This window comes from Dromiciops gliroides, chromosome 3 (assembly GCF_019393635.1).
Source record: "Dromiciops gliroides isolate mDroGli1 chromosome 3, mDroGli1.pri, whole genome shotgun sequence".
In the NCBI taxonomy this organism is placed as follows: Eukaryota; Metazoa; Chordata; class Mammalia; order Microbiotheria; family Microbiotheriidae; genus Dromiciops; species Dromiciops gliroides.
In genome coordinates this window covers 86376592-86403090 of record NC_057863.1, presented here as the reverse complement: position 1 = coordinate 86403090, position 26499 = coordinate 86376592, and the positions used below count along the sequence as shown (strand labels likewise).

At 37.5% G+C, this 26499-nt stretch overlaps 1 protein-coding gene across 1 annotated transcript in view; it reads left to right on the top strand.

The window, feature by feature from the left end:
- The window catches only part of ICOS (inducible T cell costimulator), a 35882-nt gene extending 9797 nt beyond the window's left edge, over positions 1–26085 (top strand). The window contains exons 2-5 of the mRNA XM_043999263.1: positions 20470–20808; positions 21870–21979; positions 23344–23434; positions 25663–26085. Coding sequence (XP_043855198.1) covers positions 20470–20808; positions 21870–21979; positions 23344–23434; positions 25663–25676 — 554 coding nt within the window. The 3' untranslated portion in view covers positions 25677–26085. The remainder of the gene's footprint in view (positions 1–20469; positions 20809–21869; positions 21980–23343; positions 23435–25662) is intronic.
- Positions 26086–26499: the final 414 nt, after the last annotated feature.

Genomic DNA, 26499 nt, shown 5'->3' with positions numbered 1-26499 from the left:
ATGTTGCAATTATTAGACACCCTCTTTATGTCTTCATCTAAATGAACAACATGAGCATTTCTTCAGTTTACCATTTTATTTCTTTATATCTTTTAATGTTATTTTAATTTCTTTCCTACTTTTTCCTCTCTTCCATTTTACTTTCTCAAGTCTTCATTTTAGAAACTTCATCAATCTTCCCCTACCTTCACCAATCCCCATTTCCCTTCTTCCCTAACCATTGTTTGAAAACAAATTTTTAAAAAACCCAGACTGAAGAACTGCCTCTTTTATGAGACTAGATCAAAGAAACATAGACAGCACCTGCAGACTTCTGTATTAAGAATTAAGTATGTGACCAAAAAAAAGAACTAAGTATATTAAATTCTTGACTATATACATATACATAGGTATGCACACTTAAACATATATAGATATGCTTGTATATATACATATACTTACACATACACATAAAAGATTCCCTTCATAGTTATTAACTCCCCTCTATGAAGAAGGAATTGAGCATAAATACTGAGGCTACACAGATAATTTAAACAATCCATGACTTCATGGAACATATAGGATAGAAGAAGAGATAAAACAAAGTGCACAAAGAATTCTAATAGAAGATAGACAGTGGAAACTTAACTTCAATTGCATTACTTTGATGTAGCTGAAAGCAAGACAGGTGGTTTGAGGTAACTTAGGAGCTTCAGCTCCTGAGATTCATCAAGCCAAAAGAACCAAAATCTCTACCATGTGACCTAATCTGCCTGGTGCTGCTTGTTACCCCAGCTTTGGAGTCTCTCTAAAAGACCTGAACACCCTGCCCACCAAGTAGCCCCTTGAGAATAGAGCTCAAGGCAAACAGATGCTCTCAGCACCTATATTCTGCTAAAGTGTGCCTGCACCACATTTTGGGTACTGAAACAGTGGGGTTTGGCTCTACCCAACTTACTGCTTAATTCACCAGCCAACACTTTTCAAAATTGCCATCTGCTTTTAGTAGGAATGACACCCCTCAAAATGACAGCCACTAATAACTTGGATATTTTGGTAACTGCAGGCTCTTTGGGGAATCAATTAACTGTGTTTTTCTCCTTGGTTCTAGAGGACAAGGATTTACCATGTGTACAGGGAAGCAGGATTGCTTCCTTTACTACCTCATTATAGAACCACAAAATGTCAGAGCTCAAAAATACCTTAAAGATCATTTAGATGAGGGGTTCTTAAACAAAAAGCCATGGATAGATTTCAAGAGGCTTGTGAACTTGGATGAGAAAAACATTCTATGTTTATTTTCACTAATTACTAACTGAAATTTGAAATTTTCTTTAACAACAACAACTGGTTCTGAAGAGGGGTACAAAGGCTTAACAAGATTGCCAAAGTAGTTCATGACACACAGGCAAAAAAGTTAAGAACCACTAATTTAGACCAACTTTCTCATTTTTCCTGAACAAGAAACTAGAGAGAGGAAATAACCTGTTCAAAGTCACACAGGTAGTAAATAAAAGAGGTGGGGCTTGAATGCAGATCTGACCAGAAGTCTTGTGTTTTTCCTCTAGACTATTTACTTAGAAGAATAATAATGAAGAAATATAGGGATGGAAGGAATTTGCTACTATTCTTCTTTCAGCTCTAGTTTGTACACCAGGGCCTTTGAGGGTGGGGGGGCGGGGAGGACTTGGGTTATTGAATGGGCAACCATCTTGCCTCTTCATAGGCGATGAATGCAATTCTTTCTCTTCATGCTCCAGTCCTAACTAGCATTGCTAGGGAGAGAGGCCGGTTTATTTGATCTCATAATATCTTTCTGGTAAAACAACCATTCAAAGAAACCACAAAGTAGTGACTGACATCAGAGCAAAAGTCTGCAAATAATTTATTTTGATGCTCTGGCCACCTGAGTTTAACACCTCTGGGATTTTTTCAACACCACAAAGCAAAACAGTTTTTATGGGAAGGTCTCTCTTTCATTTTTTCCTCATGATGCACACTTGTGAAGTTAAAAAAATTTTCCCCTCCCACAGAATTAGTAAACCCTGCAACTCGAGTCATAATCGGGTACCTCATCATGGTACGGAGATTACCTGGGACTCGTGAAGGATGTCCTGATAACCAATAACCTCTGACAAGTCTCGATGAGCTGGAAACACTCCCCTTTCATCCCAATGCTACACTGGGGATATTAAATGGGTATATATGAGTACCTTCCAGGCTAAATTAAAAAATGCTCAGACCCAGAGCACCATTCAGAAAGTGGTCACAGTCACTTGGTTATTGAGAATGAAGATGGTATCATTTTGGTACTTCCGTCCCCAGCACCTATCACAGTACCTAGCACATGGTAGGCACTTAATAAATTTTTGTTGATTGATGATGAAGGCATGTTAGGGTCTACGTTTTGGAGGGAGCATCCACATCAATAAAATCAAGTATTCTCAATGGACTTATCAGTGGATAAGTTCTTCATATGAATTGTCAATTACTTGTTCTTATCAATAACTTTACCCTGAATATATGCTTCTCTGAAGGCCCCATCATTGGTGTAAAAATTCATTTGTTTGCAGAGAATTTGGTAAGTAGGTTGAAGTTAAGTAGGTCTGTCTTATTTTGGAGGATGTCTTTATCCCATTTTACTAAATGAGGTAGATGACAAAAGAGACTTCTCAGTCATGAAGCATCTGAATAAATTGTTAAGAATCTTGTAGAAGTTCCCAAGCAAAGAAACTTTTCTTAAAGCTATTTAAAAAAAACATTCAATACCCTTGTACCCCGCCCCACCATGGAAGCTCTTATTGTGTATGTGTCAAAGCACTGGGCACACAAAGACAAAAGTGAGATAGTCCCTGCTTTCCTGAGGCTTATATTCTACTGAAAGTCTACAATATATTCACAGAAGCAAATACAGGACATATATAAACATGAATGGAGCACTGAGAGAATTAGCAAAACTTTCTGTGGGGAGGTCAAGAAGAATACAGGCTAAGAAATAGCCATAAAGACATAACTAGTGATCCTTGTTTAATCAAAATGTGTTGAATTCCCATTTTACAGATAAAGAGACTAAGTCTTAGAATGTTTTTTTGAGGCAGGGACTATTTCATTTTTATCTTTGTTTTCCCAGTACAAGGAAAATTCCAAGAACAGAATTTTGGAACCAAATTATTAACCACAATGTAAATATAATTTCAAAAAGTGAATTTGAATCCATTTAACCACTTCAGGAGATTAGTCACACTGATTAGGACCTAGATACACTCCATCTCCAAACTTTGGGCATTTTCATGAGGTTTCCCCTCATGTCTAGGATGCTATCCCTCTTCATCTCTGCCTCCTAGCTTACCTGACTTCCTTTGTGTCTCATCTAAAACCCCACCTTCTACAATAAGCCTTTCCTGATGCCCCTTGATGCTAGTGTCTTCCTTCTAATCAATCCAGTATATGCCATATTTGCTCATAGTTGCTTTTCTGTTGTCTCCACCATTATACTGTGAGATACTTTAGGGCAGGGACTGGCTGTTACCTTTCTTTGTATCCCCAGAGTTTAACCCAGTGCCTGCCACATTGTATTGTATTGTAGGCACTTAATAAATGCTTATTGACTGACTTGGCAACTGATTAGATATGACAAAAGAGAGGGAGGATTCAAGGATGATGCCAAAGTCTCAGACATTGGTTACTGAAAATATAGTCATATCATCTTCAGAAACAGAAAATTTGGGAGGATATATGAGTTTGGGGTAAGACATAATATGTGCCATTTTGGATATATTTAAGATGCCTAGTAGATGTCCAGGTGGTGATACCCAACATACACTTGGCAATGGGGAACTGGAGTTTAGTAAAGAAATTAGGGCTGGCCAACTACATGGATTTAGAAGTCATCTGAATAGAAATGAAATTGATGGCTTAGAAGTTGAGGAGATTGGGGCAGCTAGGTGGCACAGTAAATAGAGCACTGGCCCTGGAGTCAGGAGTACCTGAGTTCAAATCCAGCCTCAGACACTTAACACTTACTAGCTGTGTGACCCTGGGCAAGTCACTTAACCCCAATTGCCTCACTAAAAAAAAAAAAAAAAAAGGAAGTTGAGATCACTAAGAGAAAGAGTTAGGACAAGAAAAGAAGAGATGGAAGCAGGGTGATATAATGCGTAAGGCACTAAACTTGGAATCAGGAAGATCTGGGTTTGATTCAAATCTGAGATGCTAGCTATGTATGACCTTGGGCAAATCATTTAATCTCTATGTGTCTCAGTTTCTTCATTTTTATAACGAAGAGGTTGAATTTGTTGGTTGGATTCTGTAGGTTCTTCAGTTATCAATGCTTTTTTTTTCCTAAAGGGAGATTCCTAGGGGAACACAACAGTCTAGATATAATCTGACCATGGCAGAAGGCAGTGGGTCTATCATTTCCCCATATTCTGAATGTCATGCTTTTCTAACTGCATAAGCTTTTTTGGTTATCATATTGAACTTACAGTGCACTAAAAACATCACTATCTCTTTTAAAGACTCATATAGCCATATCTTCTCTAGATTCTACTTTTTAAAATGATTTTTAAAACTCATTTTTCTATTAAATTTCATCTTGCTAGAGTCAGTCTAATGTACTAGCCCATTAGAATATTTTGGGATCTTGACTCTGTCATTAATTATATTAGTTATCCCTTCTGATGATCATTTCTATAAATCTGATAATGGCATCTTCATCCAAATAATTGTTTTTAAAAGTTAAATAACATAGGACCAAATGCAGATTCTTGGGTCACTCCACTAGAGACTTTCCTCCAAAATGATTTTGATCCTATAGTAACTGTCCTTTAAAAACAATTAGATCTGAGTCCACTGAATTAAGCTATTATCTAGTCCACATCTGCCCATCAAGTCCTCAGGGATAATGGGAGAGACTTCCTTAAATGGCTTGCTGAAATCTAGGTAATTCTACACTATTTCTCTAATCATCTAGTCAAGTAACTGTCAAAAAAAATTAAGGCTGGTATAGTATGATCTCTCGTTGATGAAACCATGCTTAGTTTTTATGATCACTATTTCCTTTCATAAATGTTCAGTAACCTTCGCTTTAATAAGATATTATAAAATTTTTCTAGGAATTCACGTCAAACTTGCCAATTATTTGCATGCCCCCTTTCTCTCTCTCTTTCAAATTGAGACATCATTTTATAGTCTAGTTATTTGTATGCATGTTATCTTCCCTGTAAGCTTTCATTTATCTTTTTAAAAAATTTCGGGAGCAACAAGTACACTGAATAACACACACAGAGTTTACAATGATTGCTTGTTCAGTTCAGTTCAACAAACTTATCAAATTCACCAGTCAGGCAGAGAATAGAAATTCTTCTTCTTGGCTCATCCATCTTTTGAAATATAAAATCATCCTAAAAGTAGTCAATCTATTGCTATTTTGTTTTTGGCAGAGAAAGAGCTTCAGCAGTTTTCTGGATAATTGAAGCCCTCTATCACTACAATATTGTGTTGGATTTGTAATCTATTCCTGAACTCTTTATTTATTTCCTCTGTCTAGATGGCCTGAAATTTGCTCTAATTATACAATTCCTTCATTGATCGTAATCCAGAATGCTTTCTTCATGATTCTCCATCCTAATTTCTTTATTTACTCTATTCCCTCATTTGAGTATTTCTTCTTAATATTCAATTCTATTCTCCCAGTACACCTCCCCACCCCCTTGAACCTGTTATCTATTCTGATTCTCTGGAATAAAATGTGTAGTACCCTAACTCACATTCACACTTGTAGGTTGGGTCTCCAACAATTATTACTCTGATGGTTTCTGGGGCAACCATTATGAGCATAACCTATAGTCCTAAGACCCTATTGGTGTGCTTCCAATTAACATTAAATCAGTAAACTTAAATTTTTTTTTTGCAGGGCAATGGGGGTTAAGTGACTTGCCCAGGGTCACACAGCTAGTAAGTGTCAAGTGTCTGAGGCTGGATTTGAACTCAGGTACTCCTGAATCCAGGGCCGGTGCTTTATCCACTGTGCCACTTAGCTGCCCCTAAACTTAAATTTTAAGGGAAGTTTTAAAGTCAAATAGCAGAAAGAGAATAAATACTATAAAACATTTCCCCCATAAACTTGAGATGCATTCTTCCATCAAGACCTGTGGGAGAGAGTGAATATAAACTTAAAATATTGTGATAATGCAGAACACAGGTGGCCAACACAGCTCAGAAGTCTAGAACTGCAGGACCTTGATGTTGTTTTTTTTCTTTTTCTTGAACTATCCTCACCAAATTCACTGCTGGGGATGGTGTCTGTGCTAGACAGATGATTCTGTTGCTAGGCTGATACTGGGATAGGACTAGACTGGGCTTGCCTTTCACAGGGTCTGCCGCCTTTGCTGAAAGGGCTACTGCAGTTTGTTACTATATTACTTAGACTCTGTTGCTTTGCTCTATGCTGGTCTGTTCCTCTTTTCAGCTGGGATTGCTCCCATGCAACAGGTGGCAGTGTGGAAAAGTATGGCTTCTCTAGTTAATTTTCAAAACACCCTTTCTGGGTCAAGGCTGGGTTCCCCCAATGAGAGACCTTATTTTAACTTATGGTGACCATTCAGCACATTTCTCAAATCTTCCACCGAATAATCACCAAATGGTTCTCAGTCCTCTACCCTCCTTTTAGTTGTTGTTTTTTTTTTTTTAATTCAAGTTTCCTCCTTTCCTCTTAAGCAAATGTGTATCTGAGAAACAAGGTAGTGAGGCAGTCTATGTACTGGGGACAAATCCTTTTTCTCATGCAAATCTTCTCAAAGTCTCCTATTGCCTCTGGCCTTATCTCTTACTACCTACACCTTATCAAAATCTGAAAGAGGTACATTCATATAGGCTTCCGGAGCTCTATGCCAGGCATGGCTTTCATTCCATTAAGTCTCAGTATTATCTCTGAAGTCAAACCTAGCTCTTCTGGTTGTCTAAATTTGGAGTATTTGTGTATAGAGGAAAAAGTCAAAGATAACCCTATGGTTGCAAACGTCAGACTGGATGGTGGGCTGGAAATATAGTGGCTCTGTCAACACATAGGGAAGTTTGAAGGAAGGATGTGTTTAGGTAGCAATATAATGAGATGTTTTTAATTATCGGTAGCTGACATTTATATAGCACTTCATGTTCTACAAAATATTTTACATATATTATCTCATCAGATCCTACACAAACCCTGGGAGGCAAATGCCATTATTATTTCCATTTTTAAAGCTGCCAGGCAAGTGTTAGAGATTGGTTTGGGATATGCTGAATTTGAAATGCTGATGGAACAATGAGGTGGTGCTATCCCCACAGGGAGTCAACTGATTTTGAACTGGAGTTCTGAAGAGGGGAGAGTATGGACTATGATTTCATTGGAATAGTGATATGCTGATGAGGCAACCCCCTCTAGCAATGAAGACCAGCAACTGTAATGCAATTTATGGTCTTAGAGAGTTAGCTGGGCCACTGGAAAATTAAATAATTGGTGTAGGGCATAGCCAGTGATTATCAGAGGAAGGACTTTGATCCACCTCTTTTCAACTCCAAGGATAATTTTCTATCTAGTAGGTCAAACTGCTTCTCATTTCAAGAGTTCAAAAGAGAGAGAGAGAGAGATCAGGGCTTAATATAGGGAATCATCTGCATACAAATGATCATTAACACATGAGAGCTGCTAAAATTCCCCCCAAAAGAGAATATAATAATAATAATAGCTTTGATGTAGCACTTTAAGTTTTGCAAAGTGCTTTACATATGCTATCTCATTTGGTCCTCACAACAATCCAGTGAGATAAGTGCCATGATTATCCCCATTTTACAGATGAGGAAACCAATGCTCAAAGTTAAATGACATGTCCATAGTCACATAGCGCTTAAGAATCTGAGGCAGGATTTGAATTCAGGCCTTCCTGGCTGCAAGTTCTATCCTCTATCCACCATGCAACCTAGTTACATCTGTAATATACATTATCTATCTAATCTATCTACCTATCATCTATCATCCTTCTATCTATCATCCATCCATCCATCTATCCATCCATCCATCCATCTAACCATCTATCCATCTATTGTGATGTTTAAAATCTAAATGTATGGTCAACTTAAATTAGAAGCTTTAGCACCAGTCTTTGGGCATTAAGCATACTAGGTATTAGTAAAAGGAAAACAAGTGGAATTCAGAAACTTAAGAAAAGGCCTATCTAAGCCTAGAGTTCCAGCCTGGTCTGGTTCTTCCTCAAGTCTTCCACCACAAACCTACTTCAACCATGAACTGCCTGTGCAAACTGAGTGTGGAAGCTTTTTATAGGTCCAGAGCAGAGGCAGTCCTTACACACTGCTTCAAGTTGATTGGTTAACATCATCCAAAACCATTGGTTCACTGGACTTGAAGATGGTCTTGAGTTGAGTTCAAAGTCCTTAGCTTCTGAGAACAATACCTTCTTAAGGGCCAGTCAGGTGTGCTTACAATCTAGTTAACTAGAAGTAGGCTAATCAGCAAAGTCAATCACTCTCATTTAATTCAATCAGTTTAGATTAATCTCCAGGTGGGTATGAGTATCCGACAAATCCCATTATTTTCTCACACTATCATCTATCTGTCTGTCTGTCTGTCTGTCTGTCTGTCTATCTATCTATCTTGAGAAAGATTGGGGTGGGGGCTGGGAGAGGATAATAGGTCCCAAGACAGACTCAGAAAACATTTATCTTCAGTGTTTGAGAAATGGATGATGACATGGTAAAGGATACTGAGTAATGGTAAGGAGTGTAGAAAGAGAACCAGGAGAGAGGAGTGTCATAGAAGCCAAGGGAGGAGAGAGTATCTAGAAGGAGAAGATTATTGAGAGTTTCAGAAGGTGTAGAGAAGTCAAGAAGAATGAATACTGAGAAAATGAATGAATATTGAGAAAAGGTCATTGGCTTAGTAATGAGAGCTTTGGTAATTCATTGAGAAAGTAATTTCAGTGAAAGAATAAGGTCAGGAAAGAATTATAGGGAACTGAAAAGTGAGTGTCAGGCAAGAACATGGAGCCAACTAGTATAGATAACTATTTGTAGAAGCTAAGCTATGGAAGTAACAAGAATGGTTTTTTAATGATAAGGAAGGAACTAGTGTATGAGAAGCTGTAGATGAAAAAAAAAAGGCATGCTTGAAGTGGGCAAGCTCCCAGAGAAAATGGGTATAGGAGAGGATGGAATTGAGAGGATAAGTAGAGATGTTAGCAAAAAGAAAGTCCACCTCTTTTCCCAAGACAGACACAAAGGAAAAAGGAATAGTAAATTATTTTGAAGGGTTTTAAAGTTTGGAGTAGGACAGAAGAAAAAGATCAGGATGAAAGACCCCTCCTCTCTCTCTCTCTCTCTCTCTCTCTCTCTCTCTCTCTCTCTCTCTCTCTCTCTCTCTCTCAGAGGGGCAATGAGTGTAAAGTGACTTGCCCAGGGTCACACAGCTAGTAAGTGTCAAGGGTCTGAGGCCAGATTTGAACTCCTGAATCCAGGGCTGGTACTTTATCCACTGTGCTACCTAGCAGAGGTCCTCTTCTGAGAAGGAAGGATTAGTGGGTAGCAGAGAGGGGACTTGAAGAGAGAGGAAGTATTGGAATAGCCACTGTGGAGCATATGATAAGGAGTCGAGAAGAAAGAATAAAAGAATTGCTGTACTGCAGTGAGGGCCAAGTTGAAATTAGATAACTGGATCCACTACAAATTTAAATTATCATAGTTATATGACTTTCTCCAGGGTTAATCAGTAATATGAGAGTAAGAACAGAAAGAATATCGAACAGGGAGAGATGGAAAGAGAAATTACATTTCAAGTAACGGTAGACAATATAAAATACTTGGGAGTCTACTTGCCAAGACAAACTCAAGAATTCTATGAACATAATTACACAACACTTTACACACAAATCAATTAAGATCTAAATAATTGGGAGAATATCAATTGCTCATGGATAGGCTGAGCGAATATAATAAAAATGACAATTCTACCTAAATTAATTTACTTATTCAGTGCCATACCAATCAGACTACCTAAAATTATTTTGTAGAGTTAGAAAAAATAGGAACAAAATTCATCTGGAAAAACAAAAAGTCAAGAATATCAAGGGAACTAATGGAAAAAAAAAAATACACAGGAAGGTGGGCTCACTGTACCAAATCTGAAGCTGTACTATAAAGGGGCAGTCATCAAAACTATTTGGTACTAAGAAATAGAATGGTGGATCAATGAAATAGGTTAGGCACAGAAGACACAGTAGTAAATGACTTTAGTAATCTACTGTTTGATAAACCCAAAGACTCCAGCTTCTGGGATAGGAACTCAGTAGTTGACAAAAACTGCTGGGAAAACTGGAAGATAGTATGGCAGAAACTAGGCATAGACCAACATCTTACACCCTATACTAAAATAAGGTCAAAATGGGTACATGATTTAGACATAAGAGGTGATACCATAGGTAAATTAGAAGAGGAAGGAATGGTTTACCCCTCAGATTTATGGAAAGGAGAACAGTTTATGACCAAACAAGAGCTAGAGAATATTATGAAATGCAAAATGGATGATTTTGCTTACATTAAATTAAAAAGTTTTTCTAGAAAGTTGGAACACAAAGTTTTGAAAAATTGATGTCAAAATTTGCTTTTACATGTAATTTGGAAAATAAAATTCTTAAAAAAAAATAAACTCCCAAGCTCAAGCAATCCACCCACTTCAGCATCCCCTTATGGCAGGGATTATAGGTATGTATCACCATCCTTGGTCTTTTCTTAACTTTCAAACAAGAGAAAACGAGTTATAAATGCAGTGAGAAAAAAAAAATCATAGAATCATAAATGGGGTTGAAAGACCTCTGAGGTCATAGGCTCATTGATTTAAAGCTAGAAGGGACTTGAGACATCATTTAGTCAGCACGGTAGAATGGAAAGAATGTAGAGTTTGGGCTTAGAGGGCTTGGGTTAAAATTCTTACTCTGCCACTTATTAGCTGTATGACCCTGGGCAAATCATTTAGTATCATCCATAAAATGAAGTGTTTAGTAACATAGTTCCTCCCAACTTTAAATCTGTTTTTCTAGTAATAATGATGATCAGTCATCATGAGATGGAAGGAAAGTCAGAGACTGTCTAAGGCTAACTCCCTCATTTTTTTGTTTGTTTTGTTTTTTTGTGGGGCAATGGGGGTTAAGTGACTTGCCCAGGGTCACACAGCTAGTAAGTGCCAAGTGTGTGAGGCTGGATTTGAACTCAGGTACTCCTGAATCCAGGGCTGGTGCTTTATCCATTGTGCCATCTAGCTGCCCCTAACTCCCTCATTTTTAATGATGAGGAACACAAGATTCAGGGAAGTGATTTGTTCAATGTCACCCAAGTACTAAGTTCCAGAACTGGGATATTAAAGGAATCAGGTCATCCAAATCCAACTAACACTCATTCCACTGTACTCAGTTGCAATCCCTTTCCCCACTCCCAGACTGTTAAAGAAAATGCTAACATCCCAGTGGTTGGAATATTCAAATTGATTCTATAGTGAGAAAGTAAAGAGAATTATTGTTTAAAAAACCCACCAATATATTGTGTTCTACTTAGGTCTAATAGAAACCCACATTTTGAGAACTATCTACTTACAAGTCTATATGGAGAAGATCATTCTCAGAGATTTTACAGATCATTTATTTCACTCTGCCACTGTAGAAACAACCCACCCACAAGAAAAGCTATTCTATCAGTAGAACACTAAGCTGTGTATTTTAAAATATTGTTTATTTTCTTTTGCTTGTTATTCCCATGGTTTGTTCACCTCTGACAGTGTGGCGAAATCCTGGTTAAACATGGCATGTAGCATGGGGCATACATTTCACATTCATATTGATTTAAGTATCAAAAACTAAAAGAACACGGACTTCTAGCAATAAAAAGCTGTTTAATCATTTTAAAAAAAGTTTTTGTACAAACAGAAGCCATACATCTGAAATTAGAAGGAAGGCAGAAAGCTGGGAAATAATGTTTATAGCCAATGTTTCTGACAAAGGCCTCATTTCTAAAATATATCAAGAACTAAATCAAATTTATAAGAATCCAAGTCATTCCCCAATTGAGAAATGGTCAAAGGATATGAACAGGCAATTTTCTGATGAAGAAATAAAAGCTATCTACTGCCATATGAAAAAATCCTCTAAATCACTATTGATTAGAGAAATGCAAATTAAAACAACTTTGAGGTATCACCTGACACCTTTCAGATTGGCTAATATGACAAAAAAGGAAAATAATAAATGTTGGAGAAGTTGTGGAAAAAATTGGAACACTAATGCATTGTTGGTGGAGCTGGGAACTGATCCAACCATTCTGGAGAGCAATTTGGAACTATGGCCAAAGGGCTATAAAGCTGTGGATACCCTTTGACTCAGCAATACCAATACTAGGGCTTTTTCCTAAAGAGATCATAAAAAAGTGAAAAGGACCCACATGTACAAAAATATTTATAACTGCTCTTTTTGTGGTGGAAAGGTATTGGAAATTGAGGGGCTGCCCATCAACTGGGGAATGAATGGCTGAACGTGTTGTGGTATATGAATGTAATGGAATACTATTCTTCTGTAAGAAATGATGAGCAGGGGGATTTCAGAGAAACCTGGAAGGACTTACATAACCTGATGCTGAGTGAAGTTAGCAGAAGCAGGAGAACATAGTACACGATATCAACAACATTTTGTGTTGATCAACTGTGATGGACTTGATTCTTCTCAGCAATACAATGATCCGATATAGTTCCAAAGGACTCATGATGGAAAATACTCTCCAAATCCAGGGAAAAAAAGAACTATGGAATCTAGATGCAGATTGAACCATACCATCTCTATTTTTTGTTTGTTTTTCTTTTTTGAGGTTTTCCCTTTTTGCTCTGATTCTTCTTGCACAGCATGACCAATGCAGAAATATGTTTAATGTGATTGTACATATATAACCTATGTTAGATTACTTGCTGTCTTGGGGAGGGGGGAGGGAGGGAGAAAAAATTGAAACTAGAAATCTTATATAAACAGATGTTGCAAACTAAAAAAAAGAACAGAGAGGTTGGAGAGTAAAGGTTGGGGTTTAGAAAGGCATGAATAATAACAGGAAATGAATTTGAATTAGTCTATGTGGAAAGCAGTATCAAATGTTCAAGTATGATTAAAACATAATTAGGTTATGGGTAGCAGACAGATTGTGTGTTAGTAAGGATAACTAACAACAGAAAGGATATTAAAGAAGGATGTGTATATATTAATATAAGTGGGAGAAATATATATTAAGGTTAGAGGAAAACCAACAGGTAAAGAAAAAAGGAAAAGAAGATAAGGAGATCATAAGGGAAAATAAAAAGTGGGATTAAGAAAAAATGCATTCAAAGCCTTTTCTTTTAATTTTCTGGTTATTTTATGCTATCTTCCATTACATTATATGCTTTGGTGATAAAGGGCTCTCTCTCTCTTTAGCAACATTTTGCACATGCCCAAAACAGCTTTGGAAAGTAGGATACCATATCATTTAAAAAGTAAAAGCAGGGGGCGGCTAGGTAGCGCAGTGGATAAAGCACCGGCCCTGGATTCAGGAGTACCTGGGTTCAAATCTGGCCTCAGACACTTGACACTTACTAGCCGTGTGACCCTGGGCAAGTCACTTAACCCGCATTGCCCCGCGCAAAAAAAAAAAAAAAAAAAAAAAAAAGTAAAAGCAGGGGCAGCTAGGTGGCGCAGTGGATAGAGCACCAGCCCTGGATTCAGGAGGACCTGAGTTCAAATCCGGACTCAGATACTTAACAATTACTAGCTGTGTGACCCTGGGCAAGTCACTTAACCCCAATTGCCTCACACACACACACACACACACACACACACACACACACACACAAAGTAAAAGCAGAGCAGCCTTTCTTCATGTCCCCATTGCTCATTCTCACCCAAAAGAAGTGCCCATATACTAGAATGTAGAGTAATTAGAATGCAGTTGATCAAGCATTCCTTGGACTCAGTTAAAAATAAACAAATTATTGGAAATCATTGGAGCCCTATGTTTATGGGGAAAAAAGCTGAACTGGCTTTTAAAATAAAATGATGATGAAAATATAGAGAGATAAGAGTGTATACCTGACAAATTATAAGCCCTTGACATCTCTTTGAGGCACACGGAACATATTTTTTTGGGGGAACATATTCTTGACTCTTTCTGTCAGAGAGAAACTTAGGCACAGAATCCTGAAGTTTATTCATTAAGTTATTATTAAATTAAATTTAAATAAGAAGAGCCAGAAATGGAAGTCCAGATTTTTCACCAAGTCTAGTGCTACAGAAACTGGAACATATGATACTCACTGTTAAACTTGAGCTTGGAGTGAGCATGTCAAGAACATCATGGGGCCAAGGGAAGGGCAGGAAAGACTTCCTAGGTATTTTTGGTCTAAAAGAAAGTATTAAAGTCACAGACTTTGGAAAAGACCAGGTGAAAAAGATGATCTCAAAATTAATCTTGAGGCCTTTTTAGGGACTTTTAGTGAGCAAGAGAAATTGGAAGGAAGAAGCATCTCTGCAGCTGCACAAAGGGACAGTAATAGTTATGGACTGTTTTTTTCCTTTTTTTGCCATTGGGACTATAAAAATATCAACTAGAAATAGAATTGCTGAGCAGATTCCAAAATGAACAGCAGAAAAGGGTATTGCCAAAGGATGCTACAAATATTTATGTATTAAAAAAAAAAGAGTGGAGGGGCAGCTAGGTGGCACAGTGGATAAAGCACCAGCCCTGGATTCATGAGGACCTGAGTTCAAATCTGGCCTCGGACACTTGCCACTTATTAGCTGTGTGAACCTGGGAAAGTCACTTAACCCTCATTGCCCTGCCAAAAAAACAAAAACAAAAAAAAACAACAACAAAAAAAACCCAAAAAGAGTGGAAGTGAATCTGATTCTGAAAGAGGATTCCTATCAGCTCCAGATGCTTAGTAATATTTCCTTTATTGATGTTTCACTGTTGATATAATTGCCCTTTAATTAAAGCAGACTACTCTCACCACCCAGTGAGGAAAATGGAATCCTAGTTCTAGAGCTACCAGGGACCTTGTCCAATTTTCTCATTTCACAGATGAGGAAGCTGAGGGTGGAGTGACCTGACCCAGGTCACCACATATGGGTAGTAAGTGTCAGACCAGCCTCAGAATTCAGGGCTTCTGGATCCAAATTCAATGTCTTTTCACAAGTTAAATTTTTTAAATTAATTAGTTAATTTTAATCAATTTTTAAAAATTAGCAAATATTAATTTTCTCAACTTTTCACCACCATCAAGGGAGTGTAACATAATTTATAATAACATATTTTTCCCATGTTGCTTCACTTCCTTAGCGCCTTTATTCCTTTTTTTAGTATCTTCCCCCCCTTCAAACATCTTGAAATAATTGATCCCTAAGCACTCTCAAAATTATCCTCATTTTACTAATGAGGAAACCAAGGCAGAAGGGTACTAAATGCCTTTCTAAATTCATATAACTCATTTGTATAGTATTGGACCCAAGGCCCAACAAATCCTGGTCCATTGGGCTTTCTATAATGTTGAAAATTGATGTTAGAATTTGTTTTTGCATATGTTTTGGAAAATGAAATTCTGTTCAAAACATTAAAAGAATCAGGGACAAATTCAAAATTAAAAATACCTTTAAAGAAAGCAAAAAAAAAAAATGTTGTTATGCCTTGAAGTTTTTCTGTCTCATCCCAAAAAGGAGAGGCAATATTGCAGATCAATAGATACCGAATTCCATTCAGAACCAAGTTCAAGTCTCAATTGTAAAAGTAGCCATGGGACCTTGGGAGAGTCACCTTCTCTTGTGCTTCGGTTCCCTCATCTAAATTTTCATTAACTTCAGCAAAGGATAGATTTAAGACTCAAATGATTTTACAGATGCACACGCACACAAACTATAAAATGAAAAGTACAGTAGAAACATCAACTATTATCGTGGGTGTATTGTCAAATGTTTAACAACTGGCTCCCTGAGAGAGGAAAAAAGCATACGCAGGACACACGAGTTTAATCAGCTTTATTAAACTTTGGTCCATCATTTTCTTAAGTCTAGACAATCAACAAAATAATAAATCAAGTCCTGATTTTGTAGCATTTGCAGATTTCCAAGGTATAAATACTCACACTGAAAAGATAATAATCAGAGAGAGCCAGGTTGAACTGCTTCCAGAATACCCCTGGCATTAATATTATTAATAAAACTTGAAACAACCAAGAAGCATATTCAGGAGTTGCTGCGCTATATGACATCTCTTCACGCCAACTTTTGGCAGAAGGCAATACACCCCAGGTTCGTTTTTTTTTTCTGAGACTTAGAAGGAAGCCCAATTTATTTTTCTTTTTTCCCTATTTTTGGGGGGCTGGGGGAACATGAATAGGAGCAGCCTAGTAATTAAAAGGCTGCTGAGGGCAGCTAGGTAGCACAGTGGATAAAGCATCGGGCTCTGGATTCAGGATGACCTGAGTTCAAATCCAGCCTCAGACACTTGACACTTAACTAGCTGTGTGACCCTAGGCAAGTCATTTAACCTTCATTGCCCCACCAAAAATAAAAATATAAACAACAACAACAACAACAACAAAGGCTGCTGGGACAGGGAAAGATTAGGGAAATACAACTTTTTTTCTCCTTATGGGGCCAATTGAGGAGAGTTACTCTCCTACTGCCGGCTCAGCCCTGCATACGATGCCCTTTTGGACTGTGCTCTGTTCCAGTATCTGTGGGAGCCATTGAAAACTTGGCTTCTTAAATTGTGAGTCACGACCCCACATGGGGTTGGGTAACTGAATGTAGGGGTCATGGAAAATTTGGCAAAATTTGACAATAGTCATGTATCCCTATTTTATAGACTTATATACCTGGGGGTGCATAAAGATCTCTCTGGTGAAAAGGGGTCACGAGTGGAAAAAAGTTTAAGAAACTCTGATGTAAAATATAGCCACACTCCCAGAACATGGACCAGAGGGTAGGCAGCTTATGAGCTTTATGCTAATCATAACCCACTCTCCTTCATCTGGAGCGGAAATCAGAGGCTGAGGAAAAACCCAGCAGAGACAGCAACCCAGGAAAGGAGGCTGCATTAGGGTCAGTTAGATGGCCATTGGTTCTAGGCCTCTCAGGAAGTCTGAGGCAAAAAGAATGGATTACAAATGTAACCATGAAAGAAGGGCTATGGGTTACATGTTCGATTTTGAAAAGTAGGTTAGACCACAAAGGGAGAATAGAGGTGTTGACCTCTGTTTTAGAACAAGGACAACTAAATCTCTCTTGTCTCTGTTTGTTTGGTGTCCACTGCTCCTTGTCTTCCTATAATTCTTTGTGGTTTCTAGCCACTACTCCAAAGTGACTAGGAGATCCATGAAGAATTTTCTGAAAGGGGCTGAGAAGTAATTTATTTAACCCTATGCAACAACAAAAAAAAGTGAGACACTCCCACAGCTTACACAGACACATGCATACAAGATCCAAATTAAACCTTAGTTCAGTAGTGACCAGACTGTCTAATTCAATCCAATCTCAATGGACATATATTGAGCACCTACTACTATATGACAGACACAACATTAATAACTGGTGGTAAAAAAACAAAAAGGAAACCTGTTTTCTGCATCTCCCTCTTATATCCTACTGAGAGATACAAAATATTAACAGATAAAGAAATATAAGGAGGAAGAGAGGGAAAGAACAAGGGAAAGAGGAAAAGGAGGAACAGGGTGGGAGAGAGAGGGTGAAAGGAGAAGGAAAAGGAGTGAGACAGAGGCAGAGAGAGAGGGCAGTGGTTGGAAAGAGAGAGAGAAAGAGAGACACAGAGACACAGAGAGAGACAAAAAGAGACAGAGCGAGACAGAGCGAGACAGAGCAAGAGACAGAGCGAGAGAGAGACAGAGCGAGAGAGAGACAGAGAGAAAGAGACAGAGAGAAACAGAGAGACACACACAGAGAGAAGGGAGAGAGAGGGAGGGAGAGAGAGGGAGAGGGAGAGGGAGGGGGGGCAGTGGCAAGTATCAGAAAAGACTTCAGAGGAGGTGGTAGCTGAAATAAGTGTTAAAGGAAACTATGGATTCTAAAGGGTGGTGGGGAGAAAGTATTATATTCATGGTGTAGCTTACAATGGATTGTCTGGAATCTGGTCCACTTCCATGCCACAGATAATGAGCTATGTAGGCATGAAGAATAATGCATGGAGGTAAGAGATAGGAGGGGTTCAGGGACTATTGGAAATGAACCAGGAAAGGTTGGTTGGAGCCACATTACGGAGGGGCTTCAAATGCCAGACTGAAGAGTTTTCCTTTTATTTAGTTGTAATAGGAATCCACTGAACAGGGGATCGCTGTCACATTTGTGGTTTAGGAGGAATATGTTGACAGCTGTGAGGCAGATAGATTGAAATAGAGGAAAAACTAAACTGACGAGACTGATCTAAGTTAGGGAGTGAAGTCCTAAATTATAGTGACTGGATATACACATACTGTACCCTAACCCTCCAGAGTAGCCAGAAAAGTAAGAAAGCCGGCATCTGGGTACACCTATAAGGACAAATGCACTCACTAGCTTAGCCCTTCCAGTGAAATATCCTCCCTGACTGATCCCCAGCTCCTATCAATAAATGCAACCATTCCTTGTTCATACTAAAGATGTGTGTACTGCTTGAACTGAGCATGATCACAAAATTCTATCCCAGCCAGGATAGGTAAACCCTCTAATGAGTTTGCAACAAGTCTCCTTCCCTACTTATGGGCCAACTTAGCAACATCCACTTCTGCCATGAATACCAGCATTAGGGTAAGATCCTGATACTTCTTTTTGAGTCCTTGGATGAATGTTTTAGGGATGACACCCATTGCCACTAGAGGTGCCTCTGCCCCATCTGCCAGTCCATGAACTCCAAGAACATTTTTCATAGGGATATTATAAAGATTGAGTGAATGTATATAAAAGGCTTTGAACACTTTAAAATGTTTTATATAAATGTCAGTATTATTATTATTACTGCTTAGCATCAGGTTTGCATAGAACTAATTAATGTCTAATAGGAGAGCTATGCCCAAATATAGATATGTATACCCCTAGTCCTTTCTTCTTTCTCTTTCTTTGATTACAAAGCACTAAGACTATAAATTCTCAAACATTATTTCTCCTGTTTATTTTTTAGCATCAAATCCTCAAATTAAAGATCCATTTGTTAGTTTACATAAGACATATATTGTTTATAATTTTCTTCTGGATTATGATTTAATTTTCAACATGGAAACTCTCTAAAAAAAGAAAGGTCAGCAGTATTTGAATTGCACTTTGCGTAGGACTCTTGAGACATAAAAACTCAATCAAAACCAACTTACTATTCGAGGGTTCAAATTTGATCTGTTGTTGAGACTTCTGCTGCTTAGTCAGGAAAGCCACACCTTCTTCCTTTGGCTGCTCTTATACCCAGACTGGCCCAGACATAAAATATGGGGTGAATTCACTAGTGTACCACCATTCCCAACAAATAGTAAATGTTTGCCTGTTTACTGCATGATGAAAGTGATTATTCTTTCATTCTTAATTCCATTTTCCCTCCCTATCTTTTCTCAGTAGATTATGGCCTGGTTCAGAGACATTCATACTGGGAATAGAGCTTTTTTTGATCTTTTTGGTCTCTAGTGAAAGAGAATCACCGTTACCCACATTTAGGTTGGATCATGTTGTTCTTCTAGAATTTTATTTTTACTATGTCCTAATTTTCATGATTTTCCTTTTTGTCTGGACAGTTTACAATTGTTTAGTTGATTTTTCTAAGGAACATGATGCTAGTAGACTGAGGACATTTAATTTACTCATCACTGGATCAACTATTCAAAAACTTTATTTTCTGAGAAATTTTGGACCTTTAGAGATTTACCTGCTTCACCTCCTAACTATAAGGAGAACTCCAAAATTTCCCAGTGCTCCAACAACTGACTTGTAGATAACTAAAATAGCTTGTAAAGGCCAACATTGTTGACTCCTTCCCTTTGGTACTAAATGAATAACAAAGTAGAGCACAGATTCAAAGATTTAGGGTTGGAAAGGACCAGTCATCTAGTCCATCACTCTCACTTTACAGATGAGGAAATGGAGGCCTGGAAAAATGGAATGACTTGTTCAGGGTCAACCAGCCCAAGGTCATACAGTGACAGAATAGCTATGAGGCAGATATATCCATTGATATAACCAACAGAAACCAGCCAGCTTTCAATTGTCATTCATTTCTATTTCCCAAGATCCTAAATTTCTGTTGTTATTGAGTTTGTAAAGTTCTAACTTGAGGTAAGATGTAAAAGGTGATTATTCTTAGATCCTTATACTTTACTTAGTACTCATTTTACAAATTTCTTATTTACTTATTACTCAGAAACATACATACACATAAAATTCTACTTGTTTTTTTTTTTTCCTCCCCCAGAAAATTTCAATGAGTCTACCCAGCTAAAGTTGATTGAATTCCATAGTGGAAGCTTAAAATTGACCTGCCACTATCCTGAAAATGCCCGGGACTTTAAAATGCAGTTGTTGAAGGGGACTGGAAAGCAAAAAATCTGTGAACTCAAGAAGGATAAACACAGTGTTCAAATGACCAAGGAGTTGGTGTCTTGTCAGCCCGAGCTTTCCAATACAAGTGTAATCTTCTTCTTGTCTGACTTGAACAGCACTCATACTGGCCATTACTTCTGTAGTCTACATGTTACTTTTCCTCCTCCTTACCAGAACAGTACTTCAAATGGAGCTTTTTTATATATCTATGGTAAGATATTTCTCAAAGTCTATTCTGCTTAAAAGGAGATTTCCTCTAATAATAGTGTGGGGGTGGGGCAGGGTGAAAGTACCCGTTCTCTTAGAGAAACATGCGCACATGCATTTTGCCAACTATTATAAAATGTCTCAACAAACCAAAAGCCTTTGGTGTTGGTATTCCTTAGCTTCAATGAGTTGCAATTATTTCTACTGGAAAAAACCAGGTGGTAATTTTACAATTTATTTTTATTACAAACTTATAGAAACATTTTTACTCAATGATAGTGAAAAATCCCAACTAGCCAGCATTTATATTAATGTTGGCAAAGCAATATATATTTATAAATGTATATACATACACATACATACAATACACACATATATACACACCCATCATATATATATATATATGCATACACACACACACACACACACACACACACACACACACACACATATTTTTTCCCCCCTCAATACAACCCTGGGAGATAGGTGCTTTTTATCATCCCCTTTGCAGAGATGAGAAAACCGAGGTTGAGTGGAGTTAAGTGACTTGCCCAGGGTCATGCAGCTAGTAAGTCCCAAAGGCAAGGTTTGGATTCAAGTCTTCCTGATTCTAGAATTCTCTACATTGTGTCATCAAGTTTTCTGATAACATATTCCTTTTAAATGCATGTCCCCAAAAGCTAATAATCAATAATAATTCAAAATACATTTCTTAAGCTCCTACTATATGCAAAGCACTGTGTTAGATGCCAGTAGCATGGTAAGAAAGATTTAAAGTGGCGGATTTTGCCCTCAAGAAACTTAACATCTAATAAGAAAAAACATTAAGAAGAATATCACCACACGTAAGTGATAATACACATGTATATTATTTTTGGTGTTCGAGTTGTTAAAATAAGCTGATATTCAGACTATTCTACATTTATTGAATGCCATTAGTGTTTTAAAAGCATAGCCTGAGTCTGTTAAGGAGCTCTCAGACTTCTGACTCCCTAGTAGAGGAAAGAGGATTTTCAAAACTGTATTCCTAACACTGACATTTGTCTCATTTTTTTTCCAACTTAGAATCAAAGTCTTGCTTCCATCTGGTCCTATCGCTATCTATTATAATTGCATGTCTACTCTGTTGCATGGGAATATTTGCTGGTACATTTTCTTACTGTGTAAAGAAAAAGGTGAGATGATTCTTACTTTTCCTGTAAAAATTATTCCCCTACAAGAAAGATGATGCATTTTGGAACTAGCTGGCTGAGGAAATCAGGGAGATTTGCTTGTTAGGGAGAACAACGAATTGTATTTGCCAAAGTAATTCAAGAAAATGAGAGATGTAGTTCCTCGTTAATTTAATCATCAGGATCAGAAGGGAAGAAGAGCCCGCAATATAAATCAGCGAGAGTACCCAAGTAGGAAATCTGCCTGATAGATTGTCTGAAGCATGATAAATGGAGTAGTGAGATGCCAGTAGACTGAGTTACCTGTCCAACCTCTTGAACTATGGAAGAGAGCTAGGACACAGGGAGATGGTCTTGCCTTTCCTAGGTTCTTTGGGTTTGTCTTTAGCTTCATATTTCATTGTGGCTCTAAATTCAAAGAGCTAAAACCTCAATAAACAGAATTATTTATTTATTTAAAAAAAAATTTTTTTTTTTAAGTGAGGCAATTGGGGTTATGTGACTTGCCCAGGGTCACACAGCTAGTTAAGTATTAAGTGTCTGAGGCCGTATTTGAACTCAGGTACTCCTGACTCCAGGGCCGGTGCTCTATCCACTGCGCCATCTAGCTGCCCCAAACAGAATTATTAATACACAAATTTCCCTAATACCAAAAAGAAAGAAACAAATGAAAAGAAGAGAAAATGGAAGGACGGGAAAAGGGAGGGGTTATATAACTTCAGGAGAGGGTATGTAGAGAGGGAGCCAAGGCAAAATAGCACTTTGAGAAAAATATATAATGGCATGGCATTTGTACAGAAATTCTTCCTCTAAGTGTTACCATCATACAAGTAGGATCATAGATAAAGAACTAGAAGAAATGGTAATTGAGTATAACGTCTGTGTCATCTATAAAATGAAAGAGTGTTATCATTTTATTGATAACAACATTGAAGATCAGAGATGCTAAATAACTTGCCCAAAGTCACAGAGATCATAAGTAGTGAAACCTAGGTTTTTGGGCTCAGACTCATGCTCTTTATTGATGCCCTTTGGCTTCTATGGTAAATGAGTTCTAAAAGCCCAACTTGCTGCTCTTCTAAAACTTTGGGGCCCATGCAAAGGATATGTGATTTCATCAGCTGTGGGAATTCCCTCTTTCTTCTACCTCAAAGACCAACATAGATCTATGACTTAGAAAAATCCAAGGGAGTTTCTTGGAGTACATAAAGCATATAAATGTTGAATTATTTGCCCAGGGTCAGAATCTGGCAAGGATTTCCAAGAAAGAATAGGAAAAGAAGGGTAGAGAACAAAGCTGGCAGGCAGAGGTTAGGAAACAGGGAGCAACTGAATCACCTTGTTCATGGGATGCTTTTCCTTTTCAGATGAGCCAAAACCAATCTAATGCTCATGAAACTAATAGTGAATACATGCTTATGGCTGCAGTGGCTGCAGCTAAAAACCCTGGATTCAAAGGTAGGTCTCAATTCAGGGCATGAGGGCCTAAATATTTATGTTTTCTTTTTTGTTTTGCTTTGTTTTTGTTTTTGTTTTTTTTGGTGGGGCAATGGGGGTTAAGTGACTTGCCCAGGGTCACACAGCTAGTGTGTCAAGTGTCTGAGGCCGGATTTGAACTCAGGTACTCCTGAATCCAGGGCCAGCACTTTAACCACTGCGCCATCTAGCTGCCCCCTATGTTTTCTTTTAAGGGTAAAGGTCCCTTCTTCTTGGATTGATTCTAGTAGGTTTTAAAGAAGCAAGGATTTTCATATTAAGAGTGTGGTTTGTTCTTGCTGTTGTTCATTGAGAAAAAACAAACACCAGTTTGAGAAAAATTAATCAGTTAACTACCAAAAAAATTGAACTCAGAAATCGTGCCTATTCTAGTTCTTTGCACTGAATTGTTCACTGTTAGTTTAAAAGGTCAGAAATCTCCAGGATTGGAGTGAGGAGAAAGAGCAAATATGCTGCAGACCACCACATTTTTTGCAACTCACCCTACTGACTTTGGGAAGGGACATGAACTTGAAACCAGAGGTCAAGAAAGGGCCTTAGAAATAATAGGACCATAGACCTAGAGTTGGAAGGGACCTCAAATCTCCTCATGTAGTAAGCATTTTCCCTTAATCATGAGTATTCTAGACCAGCTCTACTTAGGTACGACCCATAATTCCTGGTTGGCACTGCAGCTTTTGAGTTCTAAAGAAAAATATCTTGAATGAGGATTCAGATTAGAATTTATTTCAATAAATAAATGCATAAAATATTTACTGAGCATCTACTATGTGTTAGGCACTATGCTAGGCATTGAGGATACAAATACAAACAATGAAAAAAAGTAATATAATGTAAGCTTCTTCAGAATAGGATATATATGAAATACATTTATATATATATATATTTAAATATATATAAATATATTTCTATATATATATGAAATATATTTCTTCTTTATCCTAAAGAGCATCAAGGACAGCTCCTTTCAGGCCCAGAAGACCTCATATAGCTAGCTAGTAATCAATCATTTAATATATAATAAATAAGCATTTATTAAGCTTTTATGATAAGTATTTATCTTTCTTTAAATAATAAACATTTTTCTTTATAGTTTTGAGTTACAAATTTTATCCTTCCTTTAATCCCTCCCCCTCTCCCTGAGACAGCAATCAATCAGATATGGGATATATATGTGTAATTATGTAAAATAAGAAAACGAATAAAAATTTTAAAATTAAAGAAAGTGAAAAATAGCATGCTTCAGTCTTTATTCAAGCAATATCAGTTCTTTCTTTGGAGGAGCATGTTTCATCATTAGTCCTTTGGGATCGTCTTTCCTTCTGATACCAGTGATTAAATTAACCAGGATCATTGTATTGCTGAGAATAGTCAAGTCATGCACAGTTCTTTATCAAACAATATTGCTGTCTCTGTGAACAATAGCCTCTTGGTTCTGCTGACTTCACTATATATCGTTTCATACAAGTCTTTCCAGGCCCTTCTGAAATCATCTTGCCTGTCATTTCTTATAGCACAATAATATTCCATCAGTATCATATACCACAGCTTGTTTATCCATTCCCCAATTGATGTACATCCCTTTGATTTCCAATTCTTAGCCACCACAAAAAGAGCTGCTATCATTATTTCTGGACAAATAGGTCTTTTTCTCTTTTTGGGGATGCCTTTGGGATATAAAGCTAGCAGTGTTACATAAGCATTTATTTTAATAGTCAATAAACATTTATTATTTATTAATAGATCAGTACTTATTAAAAGCTTACTAGGTTGCTGCTAGGTACTAGGGCTACGAAGACAAAAATGAAAAGGTCCCTCCCCTCAAGGATTTTATGCTCTCTTTTGGGTGATATACCATTAAATGTCAAATGAATAGCACAGATATTGACAGTTTCAAAAATTGGGAGTGAAAGAAATGTGAGATGAGGTGGTTGGGAAAGTCTTTTTGAAGACCTCGTTCTCCCCATTTGTGATATGCAGCTTGTTGGACAATATTAATTCTAAGGTCCTTTCTATCTTTAACAGTTTTAAGAGTCAATGAGGAAATAAAATTTGAGATAGACATTGAAGGATGGATAGGATTTGGATAGTTGCAGAAGATAGAGAAGAGCATTATACAAGGTAGCTAATTAAAAGAAAATCTGGCAAATGGTGGTACCTTTATGACTAATTCTAAATTTGCATTACAGGTATGAGAACCTAATCTGAAGCTCAAGTGTCCAGGCTGGGGAGCACACAAATCAACTCTGGCTATTTTGAATTCAGTATTCTTCTTCTCATTCAACCAGGGGTTTTGAATTCATTTTGTTATTATACTATGCTTGGATCTCAGTACTACGTCTGTTAATAGCTTTTCCACAGGTTGGAACAGTAGGGCCCAGCTCAGAGCAAATGTACTTTGCTCATGTGTCTTATCCATAGGAAAAAATAAACATATCCACCTTTAAAAAAAAACTCAAAAAAGAATGAAGCCAATGTTATAGAATCTCTTCTAAGGAAAATATCTAGCACCCATTCTCAGAGCACTCACAGACTACCTCTTCTATTCTGTGGAGTTCAGTTTACCATTACTTAGCAAAAACCCTAGAAGCTTGAAATATACCCATAGGACAATAGGGGGAAAATACTTGAACTATACCTAAGGACTTTGAAGATAGCCCTGAAGTGCTACAGTATTGTTCTGACTTCAGATATATTAGTAACTTCTGGGATGCAGCTCAGAAAGAGCTTATATATCCTTTATTTTCTCCTAGAATTCTCTTATTTACTAATTTCCTTCTGTGCATCTACTTGTTCATCAAACAGAATCAATGGGATATTTCTATATATAATTTATCTGATGCTCAAAAAGACCTTGATAAATATAATCTGTTTTCCCTAAAACAAATGATCTGTCACAGAAGCCCATCTTGTTGCCTCAAATTTACCTAATCATAACAGCTACTCCACGATCATCAGTGATAGGAAATAGTACTCAGCCTTGGTACAGCATCTTCCAATATTATCAGTCCTCTGTTGTTGTAGTG